The sequence below is a fragment of the Pygoscelis adeliae genome, unplaced genomic scaffold (assembly GCF_000699105.1).
Source record: "Pygoscelis adeliae isolate BGI_AS28 unplaced genomic scaffold, ASM69910v1 Scaffold240, whole genome shotgun sequence".
NCBI classification, from domain to species: domain Eukaryota; kingdom Metazoa; phylum Chordata; class Aves; order Sphenisciformes; family Spheniscidae; genus Pygoscelis; species Pygoscelis adeliae.
This window is the reverse complement of record NW_008824050.1, coordinates 742,376-764,124: the sequence shown is the minus strand read 5'-3', so window position 1 is coordinate 764,124 and position 21,749 is coordinate 742,376. Positions and strand designations below refer to the sequence as shown.

Genomic DNA, 21,749 nt, shown 5'->3' with positions numbered 1-21,749 from the left:
TTCCCTTGCAAAACCAGGTGCTTGCACTGAAATGTGTCGTCTCTGCTCCCTAGAGCCCTGACAGCCACATGGTGAAAACATTTGCCTTTAACCTTAACCTGTTACGAGGTAGAAAGGAGGCTGAATCAAAGCCCAGGTAAAAAAGGCTGTTTAAGTTTGAAAACATTTGTTTTGGGAGCTGCAGTTGGGTTCAGATGTACGCCTCCCTGCACGGCAAAGTGCAGATCCATATGTCTAGCCAATGCATTTGCAGTCTTACCCTGAAATAGTTCTTCCATTGAGCCTGAAGTTTCCCATCCAAATGACTGAGACTTTTGAATGCAAAGGGGTTTGCAGTCCCAGCACTGGAGGACAGTCATTTGGCAAGTGTCTTGGTCTGGAAGAGGCCGGAGTGAACTCTGGGCAAGCAAAAACAAAGCGCGTGTGCATACCTTTGCATTCCTGTCTCGCTTCTCTGAACAGAGATCTCTCAGCTGTCAAAACCATACTGTTTTGCTGGCAAGTTCTCTCGTTTCCCTCAGTGATATTTTATGGGGTCTGTCTTCTCCTGCACCTTTGGGGAAGAGGCCCCACAGAACCAGCAAACCTCAGGGCTGGGAGTGCAGAAGCTGTTTGGGGCCCCAGCATGCTGGAAGAAAAAGGGGTTTGTGCCACGACGGCAGAGGGCTTTTGGATGAGGGCCCCCAAGGCCTCTAGCAGGAGGCTGTTAGCTATAGAAACTGGTACTGAGAGTTTAGCAATTAATAAGTGCACTGCATTTATTTATTCTGACTGCAAGGGGCTTTGTCTGAAGGGATGCAGCCTCTTCAGCAGCATTATTATGTATGGTGAATAATTCACATAAAAATATCCAACAATTTCTGGGGTTGGGCTTTTTAAATAGTGCTTAGATATTTTTAACTCGTTAACACTATTAAGTCTTCGGGATCTTATAAATCATATAACTATTACAATATTTATTTTTTTTCCCAAGTCCTACTAAAGCTTGTTTCTCCAAGACATAGGACAGGACTCTGTGAACATCCACTGATGTGCTTCATTTGACTCTCCTAAGTTCTGTGTTCGTGCCATAAGGGAATATTCTCCTGCTTAAAGTAGGGATCTCTGTTTTACAGGATTTTGGCGAAATATATGAAGATGTATATTCTATAAAGTTTCTCCCTGGAGTTTTTATTCTAGACATAAATCTGTATCAGTCATATTTCAGTGTATGGGTATTTCATTTTGCTCTGTGGAACTAGTCCAAGGCTGCTGCTGACGAGGCATCTCAAATAGTTCAGGGGGCTTGGTATGTCCCAAGTGTTGTTTTTTTCTTCTTAAAGATTTTTGTAAAGTTAAAATTTATCTGTATTTTGTTCAGCTTGTCTGCATATTATCCAGTGTATATCAGAGGAAAGGCTTTTTATATATATATAAAATGTTCACATACTAAAGTAAATTAATGAAGCTTCCTTTTCATATGAAAGAGGTAAAGAAAAGTAACTGGCCAATACAGTACCATTAATCTATTCTCTTTTCTCCTTTCTCTCTTTACCTCTCTCTCTACAATAGAAGTGGAACAAAAAGGTAATTAAATACCTTTCAAATTATATATATATATTACTTATGTATAGGCTAAGTTATTTAACAGTTTAACGTTTTAGTTGAAATACTTTGTCATTAATTCTCACTACTTTTTTGTTAAAGTTTATTTAGTATCTCTGCTGCTCAACTTCACCAGATAACTCATTTTTGCTGAAAAGTCTTTACCAGTGCCACTTTTTTTCATTAAATTTCTATTCAAAAGTTTAGATAACTCACTCTTCTCCTGCCCCAAAGAATTTGGAAAGTGTGCATACATACTTATGTGCATAAGTATATCTAATTATGCCATAAAAGTCTCTTGGAAATATCACCCCTTTATCAGCAACTCTGGGTGGTTACTTAGACTGCAATAGAGCAATATCCTTTTACACCAGTTACTAAATCTGATTTTCCTCCTGTCTTGCTCTCCAGAGGATATTACCAATTTCTTCATTTCCGAAAATAATTGGTTACGCTCCAAGCAGGGAGTGTGAGCATGGGATCCCATCTGCCAGCCCCGCGCTACCAGAAGCGTGTGATGGGATACCTCTTCACACCTCCCTGCTGCCCATCCCATCGTCATGGTTATTGTACTACTCATGCTCACGGAGATCAGCATTACAAATAGCCAACAAATACTCTCCCCCCGAAGTGTGTGCAGCACCTCCAGGTCAGGAGGGTGCTACCAGGGATGACAAGGGATGAGCGAGCCACTTTTGCTCCGGAGCATCCCCCCTTCTGTCTCCCCATCCAGCCGGCCGGCCTCTTGGCGTTGGCGTTCCCATGATGCCAAGGTCAGCCGGGCGCCGGCTGAGCCTCCTCCTGGGTGCTGGGCATGCCCTGGCTCCTCTCAGCCCCCCTGAAGTCTGAGCAGCAAAGCACCCCAGTTAGTCAAACCGCTCCTCTGTGCTCCTCTCATGTAACAATAGAAGGTATATGTTTTTAAGTTTGAATTACTACTATATTTAACAGGACATTTTTTAACTGATTAAAATCTAGACCTTGGGTTCCTCTCCAGTGAACTTTATTCTTTTCCTTCCTTCTTTCCTTTCTTCCTTCCTTCCTTCCTTCCTTGTCTTTTCCTTTCAGCATCCATACGTCATTCATTTTTAATTGTGTGGACTGCATGTTTTGTGTGTCCTGTAGCAGCTTTGAAAGCCTCATTTCTAGTTATACTACAGATCTGTAGATGGGTGGTCCCCCCTGCTCCCTTTGCTTTAAACGCTCTTCTAAGTTGCTAAGGGATTCACCTCTGCTACCCTTTAAATATTTAATATCGCTTGGGCTGTAAGGATGGGAATTTCTTTCTCTTATTTCCATTTCTAGGCCACTCTTCTGTGGGCTGTTCAAATAAATACGTGGATCAATTCCCCGGGAGTTTACCCCTTCACCTAGTAGGTACAGATTCACTGCAGAATATAATCTGGAAATACAAACTCAGAAATCCTTTGGGGGCACATATTCATTTCAGAGTTTACAAAGGCGAATGTACACCTGCAAAAATAGATTTGAAAAGCAGTAAGAAAATGAGCCACAGTTGATAGAAAAAGCAGGAAAAAAAAATCAGTTTGGTGGAGCAAATCTTGTTCTAGAGACATGGCTGGCGGGAAGGCTAGTCTCCAGTTACAAGGCATTGCTCTTGGGTTTCCTCTGATCTCGAGTGTCCTCTGCTCCAGAACTAGAAGCTGTTGAGATGTTTGGGCCAACCACCCCCGGACTGTCATTAATTTTGGTTTTTTGTTTGAAATTCTTTTCCCCTCCAACAGTTTTTCTTTGTCCTGGACTGCTGAAAGGAGTATACCAGAGTGAACACTTATTCGAATCTGACCACCAGTCTGGCGCCTGGTGCAAGGACCCTCTGCAGGCGTCTGACAAGATCTACTACATGCCCTGGACGCCGTATCGGACAGACACGCTGACGGAGTACTCCTCCAAGGATGACTTCATTGCCGGGAGGCCAACCACAACCTACAAACTCCCGCACCGGGTGGATGGCACGGGGTTCGTGGTGTACGATGGGGCTTTGTTCTTCAACAAGGAACGAACCAGGAACATAGTCAAGTTTGACTTGCGGACAAGGATAAAAAGTGGGGAGGCTATCATAGCTAATGCAAATTACCATGACACCTCTCCCTACCGCTGGGGAGGCAAGTCTGATATAGACCTGGCTGTGGATGAGAATGGGCTGTGGGTAATCTATGCAACAGAACAAAATAATGGCAAAATAGTCATTAGCCAGTTAAACCCTTACACGTTAAGGATTGAAGGGACGTGGGATACTGCCTATGACAAGAGGTCAGCTTCTAATGCCTTCATGATTTGTGGGATTTTATATGTGGTGAAGTCTGTGTATGAAGATGATGACAATGAAGCCACAGGGAATAAAATAGACTACATATATAACACGGACCAAAGCAAGGATAGCATGGTGGATGTGCCCTTTCCAAACTCCTACCAGTACATTGCTGCTGTGGATTATAATCCCCGGGACAACCTCCTTTATGTATGGAACAACTATCACGTCGTGAAATATTCCTTGGATTTTGGCCCACTGGACAGCAGAGCAGGTAAGGGTTTTAATACCGAGCCAAAATCTGAATCGGGCTTTCTATTTTTCTTGCAAATAGGGTGCAAAATTGAAGTACACTCCTGTCTTACTGATCTGCCTGTGTTTCTGTAAATTAAGCCCCACCACAAGACCTACGATGCATATTCAGATATTAATACATGCAGAATATGTTTTTTTTAATCTTAGTTTGAAATGAAATGGAGAAAGGAGTGTGCTACCCGTGACTAACCTGAAACAGTCTCCAAATGTCCACGCTTTTGTTCCCATCACAGGGATAGCACTCTTCTCCTTAATTGAATTTTCCTTCGTATGTCAGATCATCTTCCCTTCTGCAGGAATTTTGGCAAAACAAAGCGTGGAAGATGCTGTCGCTGCAAACAACTGGGGGAAAACTGCCAGCCAGTTTAAATGACTTCATTCCATTAAGCTGGGGGAGTTTGGGCTGTTTAGGGAAGCCACCACTAATTGCATACATGAATATGTATCCACAAGTGTGTGTCTAGACTCAGGAGGGGAATTGACAACAAAATCTTCCAAACTGTTGGTTTCTTTTCTTCAAAGGTGCTTTTTTTTTTTTAAAGCATTTCATGACTTACTATGACTTACTATACTTTCTCTAAGAGAGGAGCATCTGGCCCCCAGAGGATTCCCAGCTTTTCCACCTTTTTTCATGTTGGAAATTTATGCCGGTAACTACTTAGCTGGGTTATATTCACTTAACTTTACCAACTTCTTCATTGTTTTGTATTATGTTCACTTTATTGATAACATGACTTAGCCTAGATTGTGGCCAAACTCATATGGTGGTGCAAGAATTTCCAAACAGAGTTTGCTCAAATGGTTACTGCTGTACACTATGTAGTCATAGTTATCAGGTAGTTCCTGTGGTGGACTGTGTACTTCAGAAAGGCTGAAAAAGTAAGAGGAAAGGCAGAATTAATATAATTTGTACAGTAAACTGTTAGATTCATAACATGGCTATTCCCAAAACATTCTTCTTTATTAATAAGAAACTCAGAAGTGGATGAGTGGATTCAGGTCTTCAGATTGCAAGAGAAGTCGAGAGGTTTCTGTTGCTGCGCTTTTCTTTTCCTTTTCCTGTGTGCAGCCTGTTATCCATATAAAAAATGGATCAAGAGATGCTGAAAGAAACTGTGGATATGAAAATCTGGGGAGGGGTGGAATAAAAGTAGTAAAATGGCAGTGAATTTCTCATTTTTATACAAAAATGTAAGGAAGAGAAGAAAGAAATCTTGAAGAGGCAGATGAGCAAAACTGAGTGACTGTTAAGAGAGGAGCAGGGATGTTTTCAATGGTGTTGACCTCTGCAAGATCTCAGATGAGCAAAAAATGAAGTAATACTTCTCATTCTCCCAACTTAATGATGAGTATGTACTTTCTGAGTGGTGGAGTGAAGCAGAGCAATTTGTGAGCTATTGGTTATCCCCGAGGAGTGAAAATCAATTGCATCCCTTCTATTTCACAGAGTTTCTCTCCTTTTCAGTGAATTATTTGCAGGTATTACAGCAGACTCTCTGCTGCCGCTTTTTCACATGGTGACCATTGTCAGTAATAGCGTCTCTAATAAAAAAAAGCCATAATCAGTGAAAAACCCAGATTTTGTACTTTCCTATAAAAAAAGGAAACGATTCTCCCCTTTTTCCCAGTCTAAGCTGGTGAGATGGGAAAGCAGGTAAAAACCTTGCAGAGGGCTGAAAGTCTGTGAGGTGCAAGGATTTGATTTGCCCTTGTGTCACTCTGGTTTGAAGCCCCTTTAATTTCACTCACGTTTGGATGAGAATTTAAAATCCCCCAGTGTCTCAGATGGAAAGCTGAAGCAGTTTTCAGCTTTGGGTGGTGGAAACAAGAGGGTTAAGCTGGTGTGAGGGAATCTGGTGAGCCTTCTCTGACGTTCCTTTCGTGCAATTTTTGATAGTTTTGTAATGTGGGTACAAAGCTCAATTTTACATGCGTTTCTCTTCTCTGAAAATTGCTGAGATTTCCTTTTTGGCAGAAATGCATAAAGATCCCATTACCTCACTATTTTACCAGGTTTAGAGGACTTTTGAGAGGACTGCTCTGACAGCAAGTGAAATTCTCAATGAGACAGCTCAAATGGGCCAAGGCATTTCAAAGTGAAGAAAAATACCTTTGCAAAAGGAGTTTACTGCTCCATTACCTGCACAGCCTGATTAGTAGGAACATTATTTTACAAGTCAGTCAAACAGAAGCACTGATTTTGAATTGAATAGGTGAGCAAACACTTGTTTGACACCATTTTTTTTTTTTTGCAGAGAGGAGCCAGGAGACCAGGTCTGTGTGACTCTTTCTCTTCCAAGTTCAGTGCAACACATTTTCTGGTTAGCACCAAATTTCATGCTGCATTGCTTTATCTATAATACTAAATATATGGCTGGCTTAAACCCAGCTCCTCCACCAAAGAGCAGAACAGGAGCTGATGCAACACTAGGAAAGCAGTGAAGACCCAGGATATTTTTATTTGGTCATTTAGTTATTTATTTTTTTACAGAGTGGATTGTGGATATGTGTTTCCCCTCTTCTCTTCCAAAATCACCAGTGTTTCTCTGTTTAGAGCAAGGCAATGTTCAATGCAGCCATTTTCCACAGGGTTACAGTTTGAGTAGCAAAATATGTAAACAATATCTGCTTAATTAGGAAATAAAGGAAAGATTGTAAAATTGATGGGTCGAACAAATTGGTTGTTAAAAAACAATTAAGGGTGAAGTTTTAGGAGAAGAGCTCTTAAAACCAAAAATTGATCGTAACAAGAAAAGTGGTATCTTTAGCTACCTAAATAGCCAGTAACATATCTGAACCATATTTGAAATCTCTGGTATCATACATTTCAAGGATATCTAAAATAAAAAACAGATGTTGGGGGCTCCAGTTCACTTAGAATCAAACATTTTCAGTCTTTTCCCAAACCGTCCAGGGAAAATGGGACGAGGCAGGAGTCGCTTAGCTTACAGGAAAAGCAGGGATCACATCCTCTTGCTCTTCACAGTGATTAAACATTTTCTGTGAGTTTCAATTAAAGGTCTGTTTGTGCATGTAGGTTTGGTACATATTTGAGATTTTCACTATCACAGAGCTTTTCTCACCCGCTGTTTGAAAAAATGGGCTTTTACTCCTTGGAGTAAATGAGTGTCAAAACCAGGAGTTTCTATGTTCAACTTCTGTAGCAGCTGAAGATATCAGGGAAAAATATTCTGAAGTCTTAAGTGAGGCACAAAGCTGGATTCAGCTGATCTAGAAGCAATTCAGGGCTCTTGATTCAATTACAACCAATTGTTCATTTTTCTCAGAAATGGGAAAAGCTGCATTTTAAGGATTTGCCCTGCTCATTTTTTTTTTCTTTTTGTCTGGGGTTGTTTTCGGCTATCCCAAAGGCAGTGTTGAAAGCAAATACTCCTCAGTGCCTGCAGATCCCAGGAAACCTGTCATTAATGTCTACCTTCAAGAAGTGAACTTGAAGACACCAAAAGCCTTTGAAGCATATTTTCTTTGAGCTGTTTGGCCTTTAAATGAGTTTTTTTGGAAGATGCTTCTCCATAAATGCTCCTGAGCTTTCGGGTTATTTCTTTGTAGCTGCTTTTGAGTTCGCTAATTTGAAGTGATAGTGAGAATAGCTCTGCAACTCTAGCAGTGTTTTCCATCTCATTCTTCAAGAAGTTGAACACAGAGAAGTGTTCAGGTTGTTATTTTTTTTAATGTGCCCTGCTAGACATGTGCAGAGAGGGAAACGAAAGGCTGTATCAACAGAACAAAAAATTTTCCGCAACCTAATCAGTCTTAATATTCACCAGAGTTACCTGTCTTAATCATCACCCACTTGTGATACAGTCTGCATAAACAAATTCAAGAAAATATCAACAAATCCTCCTCTCCAAAAAGGTAAAGTGCTCCCATCCTGCTTCCCGGCGCCGTGCTGCATATAAACATGCGTTTCCCGGCTCTGCATCTCTCCACCTCCCTGGGCGGTCATGGCTCCTGGCTGGTTACCAGGTAATGGCTCCTGGGCAGCAGAGAGACCAGAAGAAGGTGGTTTCGTCTTTTAAATGCCTGAGGTGCCCTACGCCAGTGCCGGCAGCTCTCACACAGGGGCTTGGGATATGCTGGCTGAGCGTTTAGACCAGGGGTAGGGACTGGAGCCTGTCCCGTAGCTCGGCAGTGAAGAAGTCCAGGGAAGGAGTTGAACTAGGATAAGGATCCCTCTGTGCATGACTGGGACTTGGATGTCCTGGCAGCCGTTCCCAGTGACATGGGAAATACAGACCTCCTACTTTTGAGGAGATGTTTTGTTCTTCCCTTTTAACTTATGTCCAGGAGCCCCAGGCATTACAATATGGGGTGTTTAATAGGTGTATGAAGTTAATAAATAAATATGCCCAATACACAAGGAAGATAGTGATATGATACAGGACTTCTAATACAGCCTCATTGTGCTTAAGTGGCTTCCATGGATTGCATATTAACACTGTGGACTGCCAGTCCGGTAATCAAATGTGATATGAAGCTTCCATCCATATCTGTGATATTTTAAAAACCTCAGAGGGTGCATGTCAAACTTTTATCCTCCACATTTTGTTAAATATTTTGGGATGCTCTCTTGACATGTGATTGCTACCATTTCATTCAGTAAGGGTGGTTGGTTTTGGGGTTTTTTTCCTAAAGCAGTTTTACAATGCAGGTAAGGTGAACCCTCTGTCCTTATAATATGCTAATTAAGTGCATTTGTGTCTTGGGTAGAAGATGTGGCAGTATGGTGATGAATAAGAACTTTAAACACATATGACACCTCGTTAAAATGTAATTTTCACATCATAAATCTGAGGCCTTTCCTTTGACAGCTGAGTAATGTGGATAGTGGGCAGAGGATCTTGAACGTTTCAAAGCTGTCACATGCTAATAGGTAGCTGAAAGCAGCTTCCTGCACTGCTCGCCTTTAAGGCCCTACATCCTTGCCTGGGAAATGCATCAAAAGGGCTGCTGAATCTTAAATCCCACTTGTGCACAGGATATGAATTGCCATCACTTCAAGATCCCATTGCAATAAGCCATGCTTAGTATCTCTGAAGTTGAATTCGGGCTGCATTTTAAAAGGCCAGCTGAGCCTTTTTGATAAGCAGCTTCTTCTGGCGGACAAGGGCCATTTTTAGGGAGCTGCTGAGTGTTTAATTGCAGCTTCTCCTGTGTTTTTATTTTCCAGTTGCTTTCCTCCCATCTAGGAGCATCCCTAGCTCTCTCGCTCCTGTTCCTCTTCACTGCTTACAGTGACAGCTGCTGGCTGCACAGTGTTGCTGGAGGTTTTCAGAGAGATCAGTGCTTGCTTTCAGCAGCCTCTGCTAAACATGTATTGTGACTGGGGCCCTGGCTTTTATCCTCTAATATTTGCCCATATATGTGTGTCCCATTTATTCTATAAATATTTCAGTCCCTTTTTGCTATTTAAGATAGAAAGACATGTCTAAGTTTGGAGGTGAAGAAAGCAGCACAGAGACTCTTCATCTTTCATAACAAAGCTGGCATCTCAACCTACATTTGCTGGCCAGCCTGTACCTTAAGCTCAGAAGGACAGGAGTATATTTCACCTACCTGGGGTATGCTGGGATCCAGAATTGCATTTGTTCACCATTTTGAGTCCTGATCTGTCTCTTCATTTTTATCCTGTTTTAAATTTTCCCTCTTTGTAAAGCAGTGTTTGATTAAAAAATGATACAAAAAGTATCATTTTTTATCATACCACCGGACACTTTTCTGAAATTAGGGATTTCTGCATTTTGTCAGCAAAGCTGGAGTTTGAGCTTTTTCCTCTACCTTCTCACCAAAAATCCTTAAAAAGTGCAAGATTCCTCAGCTCCAAAATGCTCCCTTTGTGGAGCATTTCATAAATATTAATACTGTTTGGTTAGCACAGTGGGAGTATCTTCAGTGCCTCTCCAGTATGAATAAATATGCTGTTGCTCCCTCCTCCTAAATAAAAATGTACTTCTCTCAGTAGGACCGTGGAACAGGAGGTAGCCTTACCAAATGGAGGTGGAGGAGCCCTCCTTTTCCTTGAGTCACTGCTCCTACTACAAGGCACCTGTTTGAGCCAGCCTGAGAAAATGGTACCTCAGACCTAACCCATCCGGGAGCTAAACTGGGATACTGCTGTATCCTCTTTGGAGATCAGTTGTTACCATTGCAAATCAGACAGGAATCTGCTGTAAGACCTGCATGCCATGAAGTCACAGCCAATATCCATGGGCTAGGGTCCTGTTCCTGCGAGCTCGCAAGCCCGAGTGCTTGGGGACTGGGCTGGTGGGCAGCCAGGATGGTTAAAGTAGGGGAAGAGCAGCAAGAGACAACATGATCAAGCTAAACTTCACTTTCAAGCTTCAAAACAAAAGGAGGCCAGAGACTTCGGTGCTTCATAATCCCATCAAATGCCAGGAGGGGGAAAGCACCTTGCCAAGAACACATCTGAAAAGCTGAGGCGGCTGTTCCTGGCAGCAAGCATGGGATGTACTGCTGAAGATAGCAGGGTGATTCCATAGGGGAAAAAAGCATGAACTGCGTATGAAGGATAGCAGCTTTTCCTCTTCTGCAGTGAGCTCTTCGACTTGAGGAGTCAGCCTGGAGCTGTGATTAATTGTCGTTTCATTAAGCTCAAGACCACCGGGTTGTCACGCTGACATCCACCACAGCTTATCAGTCTGATGCAAATACTTTGCACCAAAGCCAGCTATGAGTGTGCCAGCCCTTTGGGTCTGAGCTGTTTGCCAGGGGCAGGGAGCGAGAGGTGACACGTAGCAAATGTCTGAGGCCGCCTTTTGCAGGAGGAAGGGACTGCATCATGACTAGAGACAGCTTTTGAGCACTGGATTTTTACACGTGTTTTTTAGTGACGAATGCATCATTTATCCCTTGGCCAGCAGATTTTGCTGGCTTGTGTGCAGGGATGGGGGTCTGCACAGGGTTGGGGGTTTAGCCCAGCAAGGGACTCCAGGATGTTGCCTGGAGCTCAACATTTTTGAGCTGTTGCCTCTGCTAGCTCCTCTCCTCCCACCCCAAAACAGGATTATAACCTGCCAGGCTTCTTCTCAAGGCATTACCCTCTCAGCTTAGATTATGTTTGTGCACCTGATTCCTGAAGGCTGGCCCTATGTGATGCAAACACCTTCTGCTCCCTGCAGCTCTGCTCTGGACTGGCTGCAGAGCCACTAGCCTGGCTTGGGACATGGGCTCCTGGATGCTTTTTTCATATGCCAGCTTGTTTTTTTGCTACTGTGTTTTTAAAATGAGCAGCCTTTATTCTTGCTCCCCACTGAAAATACCTCCACCATGGCAGCTCATGGGTCTGGATCACTCTCCTCACTCGTCTGCCACTGATTGTGTTTGTTCTGGAAATGACTACTGTAACATTTTTAGCAGCACTTATTAAGGCTCATCTCCTGAAGTCTAGTTCAGTGTTGCTAATTAACTTCTTCGATGCCGCCAGCACTCTGCAGTGCTGCCATGCCAGGTTTTCTTTCTTCTTTTTTTAATCAATAAAGCCAAGAAATCAGATGTGGATGCCCTGCCATATTCTGCTTTAGAGACAAAGTAAGCAGAGGATGCATTGGATGCCTTTCATACTGTTGGCCTTGGTACTCAGGCTAAAGAGAAGTAAAAAGCTCTTCAGGAGTAAGCTACAAAATTACTGAACCTTTACAGGGAGGCTTTACAGAGCCTTCCCTTGACTTCAGGAAGTTGTGGTGATGCCCTTAGCATCTCCCCATCCTTCAGATGTGGCAGCAAGTCAACTTTCCAGATACCTAAGGTATAAACTGTGCTGATAAAAAGTACCCAAGGTATACGTGAGGGATGGAAAGGTCAACCTTATCCTCAGAAATCCAGCTGAACTCTCACGGTAGGGTTGGATTTGATGGGTTGCTTATAGGAGGGGAATTTAAGTTGAAGGTACAAAAATAATCTTGGTAGGTAGTTTGAAGACCTCCACATTCTGGGAGAAATAGGACCAGCCACGAAGGGCTGTGAAATGCTAGTTGGCAATACTGTCAACAGCCTGACAGGGGAAGATAGGTAGATCCTAGAAAAAAGAGATAATAGGCATTTTGAAGCACGCCTTCTCAAAGTGCATTTTGGCATTAGTAACTATGCTAAATCAAGAGAGTTGGGTTGTGAAAAAAACAAGAATAAAACAGTGTCCATTTCTTTTGGGTGAGTCTGCCACGTGTGCATGAGTAAAGGTTGATATAATAAAAAAGTTTCTGGGACAAAATCCCAAAGTTCCTGGAGAGTTTCAGCTCAGATATTGTTCAGACAAATCCTCTGAAGTTGTTGGGAGTTTGGACTACGGGCTTCAGGAGCGAGTCCTCAGTGAATTTCTGTTTGCCCTGGAAGGAATTGCATTTTGCCAGTGAGATGCTTTTTGACCTCCTGATTTGTGTCTAAAGCATCCGAAGACAATATATAAATATAAATTGTAAACTGGAACAAATAGTGAATATCCATATGAAATTGAGTTGCGATATCTGCCCTACATTTTTATGTTGAAAAGACTTTTTTTTAAGGGTGTGCTCATGATTGGAGGGCAAAGCAGATGATGAAGGCTTAGGTGAAAGAGATGCGTCCATTAAAACAATGTAGTGATTGTTCACTATAAGGGGACTTCTTCACTGTAAATAGGATTTTTGCTTGATTAAAATGTGCTGAGAGGAAGCAGGACTTAAGGCAAATTTCACTGAAATGTGGGATTCAGTTTAAAAAGACTGGCACTGAATAAGCAAACTGGGTGTTTCATGTTACGTAGCTCCTCGGTTCTGTGTTCTCACAAAGTACCAGCTGCTTGAGACTCAAGAAGGAGTGGGGAAAAAAAAGCAATGAAACATCAGAGCTGAAAACTATAGAAGTTATACACTGGCCATGACAGAAGATGGGAAAATCAGCTGCCTTTATACCAGTCTGAGCTGGCTTCCTGGGGTGCCATTCAAGCTTCCCTCAAATAGCTGGAATAAATTAACACAGCCACTGGAGAGATGAGGCATTAGGCAGCTCTGCAATTCTTTTTCATCTGTCGATGTTTAGGACAGAGACGGGGAAAGGGCTGTCTGTGTGCTGTGGGCAGAGAGAAAAAGTAAAGGCTGCATTGAGTATAGATATGCCAGCAGAGAAGAAGTCCTTAGTCCATTCATAGGATCTTTCCAACATACCATGTGAAGAAGAGCTTTTGTCAGCGCACCCATGTATTGGCCTCAAATTCAGTTCTCCCTCTGACTGTGTTAAATTATTCCCTCTCTCCAAGGCATGCGTGAAGGATGCTGTGGCTCGCTAAGGTCAATCAGCCTGAATTCATGTGATGTTTTGCACTCTTGTACTGCTGAATTAAGCAAATGACTGGTAATGTTAATGTGAACACTGAGGCTCCAGGAGGCGGGAAATACTGAAGGAAGGCTGCATGGAGAAGAAAAAGAGGGGAATTTCTTTTTGTTTTGAGGGAGAGGTAATAAAATATATTTGCTTGACAGGAGTATATGTATACACCGGAGGGACTAATAGCAATGAATATTTTTGGCCTTCTCCACGTAAGTGCTTGCTTTTCTCACTGGACAGTGCCTGCCAAGTATTTTCTTGGTGCAATATTGAGTGTGTTACAAGTTATTCACAAGAAATATCCTTGGAGTGACTGGAACAGATTTTATTGATAAAAGCGTTATCTTCTTCACCATGGCAAGTATCAGGATGAGTGAGGAACGCCAGCACCCAAAAACCAAGCCAAGGTGGAAAGTGCTCTGGAAATTTTCTGGTTGATTTGTATAGTTTAGGGTGCAGATTCATCCAATGTTGTGTTGGGAGAGGTGCCTCTGCCTGGTGCCTTGCTTGTAAATATAAGCTCTCTTTATGGATAAACAAAGTTTCCTCCTGAGCTCGGTGGGAAGTAAATGAAGCTTTTGGGTAGCCTAAAACTACGTAGTCAGAACATGGTGTGTTGTATAAGGCTGCTGTAATGTGTTCTTTTCATATAAATGAGTTTAAATTTACTCTAGTATGAAGAGTAGAACAGAGAATTAAATTAGATTAATAGATTTTTTAAGACCAGAAGGGACCATTAGCTCATTTATTCTGACCTCTGTAATGCATTCGATTGGATTTCATCTGTTTCCTCTTGTACTGAGCCTAATGACTTGACTTTAACTAAAGTGTGCCTTCCAGAAAGGCACCCAGACAATCGGTGCGTCACTTCACAGAGTGCTTATCTTGGGTAGATAGTCTCTCCCAGTGTTAAAAAGAGGTAAAATAATATTTGCATTATAAATGTTTTGGCTGTACTGCCCGGTCAGCAAGTCCTTTATGTGCCTTTTTGCATCATACATAAAAAGTCAAAAACACTCTTCTTGAATTACACTTATTGCACCTTGCTCAGATGGTGCTCGGGAGGTTGCCTTCTGTGGGAGTTACTGGTAGGTCTGAGATTTTTTTTTTTTAAGATGATAGAAACTTGTTACATGGAGTGGGAAATTCCTGAATAGGCTGAGAAAGCAAATAATTCACTAGCAATGAGAAAATAGCTTTCTGGGCACTAAAAACAAGAAAGCCGCCTACTTTCAGATGTGTACTTTATGACGAGCGTCACTAAATGTGTCTGTAAAGTCTGCTTTTTAATTAGAAGAAATTACCAGTCTGCAGAGCTTGCATACTGCTCTCTTAATGCCACTTCCATTTTACTTGAACCAGAGTGGTAGGGAGTGACATTTAAACCTTGGAGTTTGTTGTCAAGTTCTAATTTTCTCGTTGATGGGAACACCTGTCCATTGGAAAGGGCAAAAACTCATTCCAGCAGTTTTTCCATAAGGTATTGGAAGATTTAACTCCAAATGGGTTTTCTGATTGTTGGTTTGGTCTTTTTGCCTTTTGTTTCCCACTCTTTTTTAAAGGAGCCTGTATTTACACTGGGTAAAAAAAGACGATGCAAGGAAGTGAGCTGTAGGGGATACAAAAAGCGCTTTGGTAAATAACCATTAATTGTATTAAGAGTGTTGTTACACCAGTTTTTTCATGTCAAAGCGTACTGGCAAATTCTGGTGGAAAGAAGGTGTCATTTTCTTAATATGCAAATATGAATTCGCTGCACTAAAAAGTGTCTTAATTCAAATTGAAATACTATGCTGTCAGAATGTATTTTTTCCTTCTAACACTTATGTTTTGTGGTATCTTGGATAAACTTCACCTTCAGGCATTTCTTTATGGTTATTGATCACCTGAGAGAGGCTTTATCAACGCTGTGGCTTCATTAGATTAAGCACTGTGAGGGTAGACACATTACACCCTCTTTCCCACTTTTTCATTGGAGAGAAGAAACCTTAAAATGGGCATGTATCAAGGAAGGCTAGAGAAGTCCTCTCTTCCCATTACAGTGTAATTTGTGACCACAGTGATCTTGTGCACATTTGGAAGTCATCGCCCCAACATAGTTGACAGCGTATGCATCAGCTGTAACCAAAGAAGAAAGATTAAAAGTAGCCAAAATGACTCTGAAATGTCTTTGGGGCTAGCTGGTATAGGGTAGTGCCAATGGGAGTTTTGTGCTGCTGATTTCCGTGCAACCTGATTTGCACATCAAAGGCGGTAAGCATCTCCTTGCTGAACCATGGCCTTTACGTGTTTCATTAAATTTCCCCCTTATGATGACTTCTAGATTGCAGGGAAATGATGTGAAAAGTTTCTTTCTACAGTTAGTTGACATTTATCAGCGATTAATGTCTTTGCTTTAGTGAGTAAATCCAGAGCTGTAAAAGCTGGTCCTCTCCAGATAAAGGTTTTGTTACAGTGACCTTACTGTCCTCTTCCTACTCTGATTTGAAAGCTGATTTTAATCTGCAAAAGGAATAATCATTAAAAATATAGCATGCATCGGTGCATTTCTTTAATTCATCTTCCCTGGAAGCCTTGTGGATACACAAGCAGCAGACATGGGCCTGTGCACACCTAAGGTTTATCCACAACTTGCTGACAAGATGTTTAAATGTGATTCATGCTTCTGTGCATGGACTGCGCAGACCTGTTTAGCATCATGGTGCTAACCTGATTCCTCCAAAGGCACTTTGTGATGTGACCTGTTTCCTTGCTAGAGAAGCTTAGAGGAGCCTGTTGCACCTTCTTTGCCATGGAGGTGAGGATCTTTTGAGGGAGCAGAGGCACTGGTGTTTTGGGAGGTTATCTACTACCGTGTAGCCCAGGGCTGTCCAAGAACGCCCACACACCTCTGTGGGTGCATCTTGCCACAGAGGTTGCCTGTTAGCCATTGTGCGTTGTGTCAAAAAATGTCTGAGGTTGTTGATATCAAACAGGGAGCCGGGGAAAACGTGAGGCTTGTAGCTGGCTGCAGGTGAGATCTTTAAACAGTAGTAGTTTGAAGATGGACCTAGCAAAGGGCCAAGGACTCCAGGAAAAGAGGCTCTGTGTATCACAGAGCTAATAATAATAATAATAATAATAATAATAATAATAATAATAATAATAATAATAATAATAATAATAATAATAATAATAATAACTCTGTGTATCACAGAGCTAATAATAATAATAATAATAATAATAATAATAATAATAATAATATCATCTCCAGTAGATCCTTGATTTGTCTCCTCTGCCCCTTTCCAGGTATTTTTTTATGAAGCCAAACCCTTTTCTGATGGCTATGTATAAGGAGAGATGACATCAAGGGGAGAGGAGGGCTTAGGCACCCTTTCTTTCCACTTGGAAACCACAGAAAACAAACCAATATTTTTGCCTGAAATCAGAAAAAGGTGAGAAAGAAAAGAAAGAGATGGTCAGGTTTTATGAAATCCTTTAACATGCATGGCAGAGACTATCACTGAAGGTGGCATTTCCCATAGCTGGCATGACTTACTGAAAAGACATCTTCAAGCCTTTTAGTAAAAGTATTTATTTATTTGTTTGTTTGTTTAGAAACCTGTAAGAAAGTACTTTGGCTGTTTCCATATGGGATGTTGATGTTATCTTGTCCCCTCAGTATCTTTATAAACTTCAGCTGTCGTTGATTCTAGAGATCTGTTTTACCTATCCTGGGCTTGCCACTCTTCTACAAGATTTTGATCATTGGTTTATTTTTTTTTTTTAATTATTGCATATTTAACAATAAAACTGAGTGATGTTCTATTTCCAGCTGAGTCTCCAAGGAATGCAACTGTTTCTCATTATAAAGGGGAAAAAAAGTAATTAAATTTTAATTATTTTTCCCTTTTGCCCAAATATCTTCACACAGTGCAAATTAAATAAAATTATTTAACCATGACAAGCACTTCTGCCAATTAATCCCTGAGAAGTGAAGCTGGAAAATGTATGCCACGCGCATGCAGGCAGTCACACACAGATGTTTGGAAAAAGGAAACCCAAAGGAGTCTAAGACAAGCATGAGTTCACCAGCCCAACGGAGCCATGAATGGGAGTTTAAGTGATAGTGACGTCTGTCCGCAAGCTGATCTGAGCTCTTTGCAGTTTCCCATCTGATACTCTGAAGAATCTTTTTCCCTTCTGGCTTAATAGCTAAAGATTAATTGAAGTTCAAGAACTCGGTATTTCTAGTAGCCTTTATACTGAAATTTAAGATGGGTAATTTAACTTTGAATTGATTTTTTTTTCTTCAATTTGAGCTTTTAGTATGTGCATATTTTTATCTTGGCTGCACTTGGGTTTCCTGAATTACAGGCAAGATTACCAAGAGATACTCATTAGACAAATGTGTTTATTAACAACATAAAGATTGTAGTACTGAATGCCTGAAAACTGGATCTAGTTATTAGAAAAGAAATCTTTCAGGCAATTTCAAAGCATTAAAGAAAAAATTCATCTTGTCTATCCAGATTTTTACATACCTGGTTTCATTATCTATTGAAAAACACAGGTGCTTTTTGTATGGGCAGTGCTTCAAGGTCAAAGTTAGCCCCGTTTCTGAATTTCAGCAGATTAAAAACCCTACCTGAAGTCAATGGCCGTGTCCGAGGGAAGTGACTCTTCTCCAGAAAGATCTCATCTCACTTCTATAGGGAGGTTCTCATGTGCAGACTTCTGGAGGAACTCTGAGATGTTTCCTGGCTTGGTAAAAGCCATACCTGCATCTATGAGATGTTTATTTAGGCCTATTTTGTATTCAGACTTCATCTTTTAGCAGCTGAAATCAAACACTGAGCACAGTCATCTGAAGCTGCTGCTGGAGGAAGTACTATCGACAGTAAGTCGTGCACATTTTAGATATATATATGTGTGCATGTGTGTATATATAGATAGATATTTGCACATTGATTAAATATATTTGAAAAAGTAGGGTTTGCAAGCTGGCTCAGTTGTCAAGGTGATTTAACTAAATATTCTCATGGAAGACAGGCACATACTGCTTTACAGGCAGAGGAGGTTTTTTTTTCTCCTTGGATGAAGCTGTCCCAAGCAATGCACATGTTCTGATAGATACAAGCATTTAGTAGGCTTCCCTGATGCTACCCAGACATCAACATGTTATGCAGACCTAATTAATTTGATTCCGCACATCACTCCAAGTACAATATAGGGAATTGATACATTTCTATCCCTTCACCTATTTTCCCTCTCGTAGGATCCTCTAGGCAAGACTAGTTGGGCTTTGGCAGAGTAGCGAAGGTCCTTGGCTCTGTTGGACAACATCAGATGGCCAATACTAAGCTTAACAGGAAAGGAAAGAGGCCTAAACCAAACCAAAGTAGGGCAGCAAGACTGTGAGGAAATGGGCAGGTTTCCTGAATTAGGCCATTTTCCTATGGTTTGCAGTGAAGCAAAGGCTTGGTCCTAACTCTGACACCATTAGACTGTCTTAATTTGTTAGGCAGTGGTTTCCAACCTCTGGTGCTCCCAAGTACAGCCACTGCTTTGAAGAGGAGAGAGCATATCAGCCTGATGGAAATTCAGAGGCAGATTTTCGCAGGCAGGAGAGGAGTCATCCAGGTGGCAAATGAGGACAGCTGGGACACCGCTGCTTTCAGCCTCCTCCTCTATTAAGGTTGAAGGTTTTTTATACCACCCTGGGGCTTAGATGTGGAAAACTGTACCTTTACAATACAGCACACCAAACAACTGTCAATAGAATGATATTTTTTTTGGTTGGAAAATGTCCCGTTGATATAAAATCAAAATATTTTGTGGGAACTTGTTCTATTTTGGCAGGAAAGTATCAAAACAAGCCTTTTGAATGCCACTGTTGTCATCAGTAATGTTAAATTGTTGTTATGTTATTGTTTTTTTGTTATGTTTAACATGGAACATTTTAGTATTACCCAAGGAAAAAAAAAATTAGTTCTATGGAAATCCTCTAGAAATTTCAGTTTTTTGTTCCAGGTCATAATAAAAATAGTTCCTCACACACCACAATTTCCTTCAGAGGGCAGGTTTTTCTGACCAGCACTGGTCTGGACTCATGTTATGGCTCCTCAGCCCTGCCAGGACAACGTAAAGCTCTTGTTGTTGATTTGAGCCCTGTACCCTGGGCTCATTGCCTTTTTAGACCAAGCAGGGAAACTGTGGTTTAGCTACCTAGAGGGAGTCTAACAAGGAATATTCCCTGTCCTTTCTAGCTGGTCCTATAGCTATTTTGTGGCTGTTTCATACTCTGCCTTTTTCCGTAACTCATAACTTTCCTCTGCAGGTGGCAAATGTTGGAAAATCTCGGCAGTCCTTGCTGAACTGACCAGGGAGAATCTTAAGTTTGCTAATCACTGGGTAGGAAGATCAATCACGCATCCTGCATTTTGCTTTGGGGGAAAAGATGCAAACACTCCAAGCGAATTACTGGGTGACTTATTTAATTGCAATTCTGGGATGGAATCTTTTATCTTCATAAATCTCGTGTTAGGATAGGTATTGTAACTATGCCTAGTGGTGATATATTTGTCTATATAAAAATCAACGCCTTAACTGTGCATAGGGAGCAAACCTTCATGTTTCACCCTAGCTGCATTTGATATCCAAAGTTAACTGGGATTGTCCAGTGTTTAATTACATATTAAGATGAAGCTGCGTATTTCATCTGTATTGCTAGATGCAAGGGCTGAGATTCAGCTTCAGGCTTGCATGGAGGGATTGGCATTTAGCAGGGGGTGCATCGTGTGCCAGATTTTGTGATGGTTGGGTGCATCGCACTAACAACAAACCAGCAAGGGGAACTGAGACGTGCATGATGTGGTTGAAAATGTCAAATGCCAGGAGTAGAGGCATGACAGAGAGGTGGCCAGCAGAGCTAACTGTGAATATGGCCTTTTTTATGAGGCCATCGTTTGTTGCAGAGCTAAGCACAGATGACTTTGGTTAAAAATCAGCCTCTGTGCCTTTCCAGGGTATCTCTCTGAATAAGAGGCAGGGATGGGTCCAGGCCCTGCATCTTCCAGAGCTGAGCTGAATTTCTTTCTGAATTTCCTGCTTTCCTAGGAGCACAGGCTTGCTTTTCCGCTTGATGTCGTAGGGCTCTCCTTCTCCAACCACAGTCTCTCCTGAATGCATGGATGCTCACTGTTTTCTAGCTAAGTCATAGTTTGCATCCTCAGACGGTCGTGGTATTTTCTCATTTCATTGCACCCCACAGTGAGCTTATTGCCTGCTCTTTTCTGTCCATATTAGTGCTGTATTGATAGTATTTTAAATTGAATTTTGGACCTTTGGTCTGAAACTGGGAGATGTGGACCAGACCAAGAAGGGTTTGCTGACATCAAAGTGTGTCTACACAATCGCTACCTGACAGCAGCCTATCCTTTGGTTATACATACTGATCAGTTCTGATGTTTCCAGTGCATTAATCTGTCTGTGACAATTTTCTTAGCTAAAATTTGAGTAGTAGGACTGCTGACCTCAAATGACCCTAATTTTTCATCTTGGAGACCTCCTATTGAATAGGAGGTCATTATAGATGAGATCAATGAAATTTTGGTAATCATCAGCTTGGGGAGATTATGATAGAATCGCTAAGTTCTCCTTTGTTCTGCACCTATTGAAAATGTAAGATGCATCAGTTCACTGAATCATATTATTTTAATTCAGAAAACATCTGAACAGGCCAAACTTTATAAACAGGGTTGAAGACCCTTACCAGCTTCTGGTGGTCAGAGGGTAACACCAGGTATCTGCTCGTCTTCCCATCTCTGCCTTTTTGCCCAGCTGCCCCTAGTAAAGAAGCCTACCAACAACTGAGAGAGGAGGCCGACACGGATGAGGGTTGTTGCTGGTGGCCCATCACTGTGTTGCAAATCCCTGTGTTATATTAGAAATCACTGTAAAGTGTCAGTTTTTGCCTCCCTGCACAATGGCTTCTTCGCAGCTGAATGCAGTTCTTTACTATTTATATTGCCAGTCCTGTCCCAGGCTGGAGAGGGCTGGATCTGCAGCTCACACGGAAGGGTGCTGCCCTGCTGAAGGCAGTGAAGTTGCAGCCGTTTGCACCACCTAAAGATTTGGCCATTTGTCTTGAAACTGGCTTATCATCTCTGCAACCCCAGGGCATGTTGCTCCTTGCTTGCTTAATTGCCAGTTTAATCAAAACCTGACGTGCTGTTTCAAACATGATTTCTCCTGCTGA

The 21,749-nt window shown here is 41.7% G+C and overlaps 1 protein-coding gene across 1 annotated transcript in view; it reads left to right on the top strand.

Moving 5' to 3' along the window:
* Window positions 1-21,749, top strand: part of LPHN3 (latrophilin 3) — a 331,880-nt gene that overhangs the window by 150,563 nt on the left and 159,568 nt on the right. Inside the window, exons 4-5 of the mRNA XM_009333609.1 lie at window positions 1,552-1,566; window positions 3,330-4,130. Coding sequence (XP_009331884.1) covers window positions 1,552-1,566; window positions 3,330-4,130 — 816 coding nt within the window. The remainder of the gene's footprint in view (window positions 1-1,551; window positions 1,567-3,329; window positions 4,131-21,749) is intronic.